This window comes from Hypomesus nipponensis, chromosome 17 (genome assembly GCF_054491055.1).
Source record: "Hypomesus nipponensis isolate SF chromosome 17, ASM5449105v1, whole genome shotgun sequence".
Classification (NCBI taxonomy): domain Eukaryota; kingdom Metazoa; phylum Chordata; class Actinopteri; order Osmeriformes; family Osmeridae; genus Hypomesus; species Hypomesus nipponensis.
In genome coordinates, this window is record NC_140377.1 from 11,684,516 (window position 1) to 11,692,453 (window position 7,938).

General features: G+C 40.5%; 1 protein-coding gene and 1 pseudogene across 7 annotated transcripts in view; one reads left to right on the forward strand and one right to left on the reverse strand.

The window, feature by feature from the left end:
- The window catches only part of cep112 (centrosomal protein 112), a 175,978-nt gene extending 173,075 nt beyond the window's left edge, over positions 1-2,903 (reverse strand). For 5 of the 6 annotated variants that reach the window (XM_084677255.1, XM_084677253.1, XM_084677256.1 and 2 more), the window contains exons 1-4: positions 2,705-2,903; positions 2,196-2,300; positions 1,660-1,850; positions 1,205-1,368 (exon numbers count right to left, since the gene is read on the reverse strand). In XM_084677255.1, coding sequence (XP_084533381.1) covers positions 1,205-1,368; positions 1,660-1,850; positions 2,196-2,295 — 455 coding nt within the window. In that variant the 5' untranslated portion in view covers positions 2,296-2,300; positions 2,705-2,903. Of the gene's footprint in view, positions 1-1,204; positions 1,369-1,659; positions 1,851-2,195; positions 2,301-2,698 lie in introns of all 6 variants that reach the window. The other variant, XM_084677252.1, reaches the window with a different exon arrangement.
- A 46-nt stretch (positions 2,904-2,949) lies between these two features.
- Positions 2,950-7,625, forward strand: LOC146253572 (uncharacterized; annotated as a pseudogene). The gene is made up of 14 exons (XR_014731729.1): positions 2,950-3,077; positions 3,179-3,570; positions 3,740-3,835; positions 3,984-4,216; positions 4,362-4,540; positions 4,684-4,769; positions 4,883-5,228; positions 5,330-5,447; positions 5,523-5,614; positions 5,774-5,891; positions 6,042-6,135; positions 6,234-6,258; positions 6,833-6,982; positions 7,116-7,625. The product of XR_014731729.1 is annotated as an uncharacterized LOC146253572 (transcript).
- The last annotated feature ends 313 nt before the right edge of the window (positions 7,626-7,938 follow it).

Genomic DNA, 7,938 nt, shown 5'->3' on the forward strand with positions numbered 1-7,938 from the left:
ATCCCTAAAGCCTTATTTTAAATACAGTACGAGTTTAGATAGCTTGCAAATACAGAGGATAGATCGAAGTTGAGTTAGCCAATGTCGTTAGCGATGCTAGCTAACGTTAGTTTGCTAGCTGTATAACATTTAACTGGGTCTTGCAGTGCTGCTTAATTTACTGAAATTATTCTGAAATGTTATGTTCTACTAGCCATTAGCCTACTTGAGCTAGGCACAGTTTTCCAATTCCTCTTTCAAGTAATAAGCCCCCGTTCAATTGTTGAGCATTAAATTAGCTGCAAGGTCTGTAGAGATCTTGGGACTAAGCCACTCGAGCGAACACAGATCTGTGTTTTGCTAATGCAGAATTCGGTCAAATAAAATAAGTAAAATAAACATAATGAGTGGAACATAACATGAAGTAACGTGGCATTTTATTTTGTGTGAGTTTTAAATTGTCCAGTGGGGCAAGTAAATTTCTCTTCCACTTGCCCTACAAAAAAATCCACTTGTCCCGGACAAGCGAACAAGCCTTAATGTCGAGCCCTATGTATTTGTTTTTTATTGATGGTATATTTTGAGTTTTATTCACATCCATTATGCAGGTACAATGCATTGTGACAATAAAATGTGATTAGGTTAAAATCAACAAATAATCGTGATAATTAATCGTGATCTCAATGTTGATCAAAATAATCGTGATTATCATTTTGGCCATAATCGTGCAGCCCTACATATATGTACCAAATTTCAAGTCAATTAGACCTTTGGTTCAAGAGAAGAGGAATTTTTAAGGTTTTCCCAAATTATCACTGTATAGGAAAATCCATCATGGCGGAATCCTCCTGACGGAGGAACCCTAATAAGTGCGCTCTGATGAGTTGCATGTTAAACAAACAACATTTTTTATTTGTAGTACATTGTAAGAGATACTAAATACCCTTGGTATTCGGTTATAACAGGACTGGTGATACGAGTCTTATTATTAGTAGGCTATCAGCGACTGAATCTGCAATGTCCAGCAGCGTTGAGTCAGATCGCGAAAATGTTTGTATAGTTTTTATTTTTTAAGTGTTTCAAATTTCGATTAGTCGATTTTCAGACGTTTCAGTCGAGTCTTGGTCGACCAAAGAAAATCTTAGTCGGGGACACCCTTTTGGGCAGCTACTACTCAGGCATAGCATGTATATCGTGTGAGATATATTATCCAAGACTAGAATACCTGTGTGTGTTTTGGTAAGCCATGGGTGCGGAGCTTGCCCTCTCTTTCAGCTGGCTTCCCCAACTTTCGTCCCTCTGGTGCAGCTCTCCGGTCACCCAGTCAGGCAGGCCGGCACTGCTCTGCTCAGCTGCTTTACCACACAGCGGCTCGTCAAAGTAGATGGACTGGCAATTAAATAACACAGTTTGGACTTTAGAAGGAATACATTTAAAACTTGTCTTGACCGGCCACCCCATGTAGGACGTCAATTATAGTTAGATTCATTAGATTTTGCCTAACTGTCAGGTGTAAATGGAAAATTAATGTTGGATTGACATTGTGAACACCCCAACATCTCAACTGAGATTATGTCTCAATTGATAAATGATAATGATATCATTTTATTAGCATAATAAAGTTTAAAACTAGACCAGGCTAATGCTATTGTTTATCTAAAAAAAACTGAGTTCGTTTACCATATAGGTTGGAAGCGTCTTGAGTGTGCCTGACTGAGGTTTATGCGTGAAAGGGCCCTCCAGGACGTCTCGTCTGAGCATGTGCAGGAGCAGGCGGGCATACATGTTGCGGTTCTTGAGTCCCATCAGGCCAGAACCGGACGCCGTTGGTTCACAAAGCTTTTTTATCCACACAGCACATCGCTGGCGCTCTGGAAAAATACAAATAAATCATAAGCACGCTTCTCTTCTGGTTTTCCATTGTGCTACCTATTCCACGGGAGTAGAGATCAATAATTGATTTTTAACAAAACCAAAACATGAAGCAAGTATTTAGAATTGTAGCTAAGTAAACTTAAATATCTCAGCCAATAACTGGTTAGCAATAGTTTGATACAATCCATTTGAATTGGATTGGTACAGTACCAAGTGTAACTTGGTGGCCACAGCACATTTCATAATTTAGGTGTTTAAACACTACTAGTTACACAGTCTCGTATATGAAGCCTACAGTGCGTATGTCTTCTGTTCTTTCAGCCATGAAGAGGTGAGTTTACCTGATTTGTGAGCGAGCTTTAGAACGTATGGTTTCATGTCCACTAAGTAGTGGTCAAACTCAGTGTCCAGTTTATCCCAAGCATCCTCGTGTTTGCTCATGATATCTTAAGAAAGAAAGATGTCTTAAGAAAATACAGACATTTTACAATATCGTGTTCTGGTAAGCTTGAACTAGTAACTTTTCCGGAAGGGTTAGTTAAAGTCAACATTAACTTTTCTCGGCAGTGCATCTATGAATCAATTGATTTGTCGAAGTACTTTAAGTCAATGCCAATGTTTGGCAATGTGTCTAAAAGGCACAGGGATTCCCTGACCTTAGCTAGCTCTTGTAACGTTCGTTTACCATGCACATTCAGCTAACTAGCTGCGCAGGCTAACTGTCTATCCAGCTACTAGCACGAGCTAGTTGAAAAGCAGTCTCGTTTCAATCACTGCTAGCTTCAAGTTTAAACTACACTAGGTTGGCTGGCTCCACGGTAAGATTTCAAGTTGATGTATCTACCCTTACAGTGAATGGCAATCAGCAAGAGACTTCCAAACAAGACAATTTAAATGTCGTCTTCTATTTCTGTCAATGGTAGACAGTGCAACATCCGTTTTCCGCAGCGAACGCAGCGTCCATGTTGTCATAGAAACTGTCAATCAAAGTTTGTGAGTTTACGAGTGCAAGAACAAGTAACAGAGAATCTCCCACTCTCAGGACACTTCCGGGTTCTGAACTGGTTGCAGTTCCACTCTAGTTCCATATGAGGGCGCTAACGGTCCAGTGCAGAATGAATCAACCTGGGGTGCGTGTCCATAGACATAAAAGAAAAGCAAGGACACTGTCAGTACCACACAGGACCTTGTTGAGGACAGTGATCATCAAGAATCAGTTCTTTGTGAGTAACAAATGTTTTTATTTTAGTTTGAACAGGTAATGCCAAACTCAAAAATACCTCTCCAGTTAATGTTCTGTACAACCAATTTCTTTCATCTACAGATTCCCTTCTTCAAGCGGTCAAAGAAATGTACTCGATGGTCAGCCAGCAGCCCCTGAGTGTGAGAAACACACAGAGGCACAAGATTGGGGAATTCGAAATGCCTGTTCTGCAGAGAGGTGGAAAGTGTCCCGCCCGCATCTCATCAACAGCATGCTGTCAGATGAGGCAGTATTGCCCACCACCTGCCAGTGGTGTATGCAAGGAGTGGCTGTGATGAGGTGTAGTGAGTGCTTACCTCACCAGTAACTGCGCATGGCCTGTGACAAAGAGCAACACACCAGACATGTTCTGCACAACCGGAGATCCCTGATCTCAGGCTACCTCCACCCTGTGCCTCCCACCTCATTTGTCAGCCAGGATGCTGACGGGCAATATTCCCTAACCCACCAAGGTAAGGTGTTTGGTCATGAAACCTCCTCTAAATGTCTATTAATGTAATCTAACGTCAATACTGTAAAATGTTGGCTATGGCTTGAGGCACTTATGCAATGACTATTAGGACATTAGACGCAAGATTACTAATACACAATCCCCATGCTGTCTTTTAAATATCTTTGTAGCTCAACTTCTACCTTTAGAGGTATCAGCCTGCCAAACCTGCCAGCTCCCCATGACTGTTAGTGTGGGGAGGTCCATTGTTTTAGTGACCATGAATGGTGAGTTTTACACATTTTCATTTAAGGATAACAATCATTTTATTAATCTCACATGTGAACACGCGTACTCTTGCAGGTAGCAGTGAATATCAACAAACACATATATATTGCCATTAAATTATGTCCTGTGACATTATTACCACTTTAGGTCGCTATGATCTTGTCCTCCCTGAAGCACATTGTCAATGTTGTGCCTCTCACTGGACACCTGCGCTGGAAGACATTGTGCAAAGTGGGTACTGGCCAGGGACGGTCAACTTCAATAGCCTGTTTTATGTTGACGTTTTCCAGTCATACCTGGAGTTAAAAATGTCAGCACCTGGACTGTCCCGTCTAACATTTACCACAATGCTAGACAAAAAAAACAGCCGCTTTGGAAGAGTGAGTACCGTGTGTGGCACTAATAGTGGATATATTCATCACTGCCTGGTAAACTATACACATTGTATATGTTTGGACAAATAAGATAAGAAATAACCTACATAGTATCAGACTATTCACTGATATATTTTTTTTATTGAAACAGAGTGGTAAAATATCTGGAGACACTTTCCACCAGAGTTTCATGGAATGGGCCATCTGCAGATATGAGGTTGACAAGATGTGCCAGGAGCAGCCGTTTGTCTGCCCTCCATGCACTCCCGAAATGCTTGCGGTGGCAGTGGATGGCAATCGCAAGCATTATCGTTTCAAGAAGGCAGGGAGGTATGTAATGCAAACTATTTACTGGTAACTCCTAAGGTATCTGGACAGTAATCTTCCACTTCCACGTTAATAGAAATGATACAATGTAATAAACATTGTGTAGTAGAGTACCATCTGTTAACAGATTGAACTCCTTTATGTAGTCAGGACAGTCATGGGCACTTGGAAGGTGTTTTCCTTTGCGAGGACAGCAAGGTGTCAGAGTTTGTAGACCATGTCCACCAAGCATGTAAGTCATTTCTGTTGGTGACGTAGTTATTATTTGATTACAAGTTTGAATTTTAAATATTGTGTAGACCTTCATTGAACATTTTAAGGGATTTTGTGTGTGTTTATCTGAAGGTTCCCGGAAAGGGTGTCTGTGGTGGTGCTGAATTTGCTGCTGCTAAGGAGATTTCCAGAGAATCTAGCAGCAAGCTTGATGAAGAGGGCATTGAGCTGGCTGTCTGCAGGCATGGCACAATCCTTAGAGGCCTCAATATGTTTAGGGGGGAAATATATGCAGATGCCCTCTACTTGCAGAAGGAATTAGTTGAACATTGCAACTTTCTTCTGCACTGATCTTATGTGCAAGTACTGGCCCTACTTGCAGAAGGTCTGCAGAGTATGCCCAGAACTACAACATCTTCTAGGCATGAAGCCCTTTCTTTCCGTCCTCCATGCAAAGGCCCATGGAATGAAGTGTGAGGTACTGAACCAAACCTTTACTTACTTACCTTTGTTATGGTTCCAGTTAACATAATCTGTATATATACTGGATATAATATAGCATTTCTTCTGGCCCAATAGATCAAATGGGGTGGGGGGTTCCAGGAGAATGCTGCCTGCACCCTGGGAGAAGAAGTGGAGCAGGCCAACGCCTTCCTCTCCAGGATCGCCATTTCCACTAAATATATGTCAAAAGCTGGTAAGCATATTGACTTATTTCACATCAACATGCATTCTAGAGGATGCCCTTGCACTGACCAATGTTCCTTTGCAGCTCGCACTGACGTGATTACACTCTTGTGCATGGGATGGAACCAAGCCAAGGTCCCGAACATGAGCTTCTACCTCAGCAGACGATTCCTGAAGGTACCTTGGAATGTTTTTCAATGCAATAAAGTATATATATATATATATATATATATATATATATATATATATCCTGTTGATCAACCATCTCATTCAGCCTTTGTTTTAGTCGTACGTCGTAAAGTGCATAAGCATTTGGGTTTTTCGTTCCTTATTTAGACCAAGCAAAGTCTGGAACAACAAAAAAACATCCTGGAGTCCTTAACGACAGAGCTGTCAGTTGACAACTCCACAATACTGCAATGGGTGACCGATGTTCAGGAGTGGGCTGAGAGTGGTATGTCCATTCACAACATAAAAATTATATAATTTTATTACTGCTGATAGACTACAAATGTCATATGAATGACTGTCGATCTGGGTTTAGCAAGAAAGTGCATAAAAGTATTTTCTGTCCTCAACTTGGGTGTTCTCTTTTCTTAACCAGCACCAGTGGAGGACAGTGGTGCACCTGTGGAGTTGCAGAAGAAGATGGAGGAAATGTCTGCCAGCATCAGGCAGAGGACTCATCGGCTGTATAGGTAGAATGGTTTGTTAGATAAAAAGATTCAAGAAACCAGGGAACCAACCATGGCCATAATGTCAATCTAGGACACATGTCTATGTTAATGTTTTTCAGACACAAACAAGGGTCGCCACATCTGGTATGTAGCCTATAATTGTCACAAAAGTGAGCAAATCAAAGTAGTGCTTTTAATGTTGTCCAGCACTTTTTGCTCATGCTTCTTATGGTTACTTCAATTAAAGTTTCCTTCAAATTGTACTATATTTCATGATGTTTTTGCAATGAATTGTGCTGACCGTTAAACACTGTGTAACATTTTTTTGTTTGTTTGTTGTGATTTTCCTGAGTGCATTTATATAACATTTAGTCATTTAGCAGACGCTCTTATCCAGAGCGACTTACAGTAAGTACTAGAAGATTACTAGCCGATTCCCTAACCGCTCAGTCACCTGACTCCACCTGAGCAGTAAGTTATTTCCTAACTGCTTTTAGATAAAATGAATAGAAATTGGCGAAAAAGGTTTGTGGGTATTAATAGCCACTTTCGATACTTTAGAGGCAAAGGCAATTTGTAAATAACACTTAATACTTAGTTAATAATAAAATAGTTTTACAAAATGTTATCATTGTATTAATGTATTCCTATTATTTTGTGTTCTTAACCACATAACTGTCTTTTGTACTTATTTTTGTTAAACAACTTTTTGCTTCAGATACAGACATTCTAACAAAAAAGAAGGTCTTTGAGAAGGTCATGGGTATCCGGAGGCTGGAGGAGGAAGAAGTGGTCCTCGTCAAAGAGATGAAGCAGCACTGGGAATACCTGAAGAGACGTCTCGAGGTCTTGGAGCAATCAATCTCTGGTAACAAAAAAGTGTGCATGTACCCATTAACTCATTTTACATTGTTGCAATTTAGTAGCAGTTTCGATTAGGTTACTCTTGTGTTTTCCTTTTGAGGGCGCAAATGTTTAAATAAGCTTATTTATTTATTTAGGTGACTGTTGGAACTTGTCACCAAAAGGGAGGAAGGGACTCCAAAGTTTGCGCCAGAGGAAGCTTACAGAGATGAAGTCTCACCAGGCTGTAGTGAGACAGACATATCTCCAACACCTTCACCTGGATCTTACAGAACCTGACTTAGACCTGGAAGAACTCCTGGAAGAGGGCCAGGAATGTTTAAGCTCTGACACCAGCTCAGATGATGACGACAATGTCAACACCTAGGCATCAACCAAATATCTGTTATGCATTTGAGTATTGTGGGACAAATAAATGCTTTTCTAGAACAATTTTCTAGACTGGAAATCAATATCAGGTAGTCATCATTTACTTCTCACAGTTTTCCCAGTTTTGATTGGCGACAAAGTGCAAAACCATGACGATGAAGTATGGCAGTTAGCTCTCCAACTAAAATACATTGTGGATCTTATTTGTGCTCAGAACATTTCCTTGTCCCAAATAGCATATCTTGACATATTGATCCAAGAATATTTGGAGTTGAGAAATATGTTGTTTCCTGAAATTAAACTAAAACCCAAGCACCACTATTTGCGCCATTATTCAGCACTGTTCTTGAAATTTGGTCCATTGATTAGGTTATGGACGCTGAGGTTCGAAAGTAAACACAGTTATTTTAAAAGATGTGCCAGACACTTGAAAAACATTTGTCAAACTTTGTCAGAGCGTCATCAGATGTATCAGGCATATCTTTTAGCTGGGCAAGAATGCAGTAAATTACTGCAAGTGATGGACAGCTGTGCGTTTTATCCCAATCTCTACAGTAACACTATTAAACATGCAGTCAGGGAGTTAGCCTT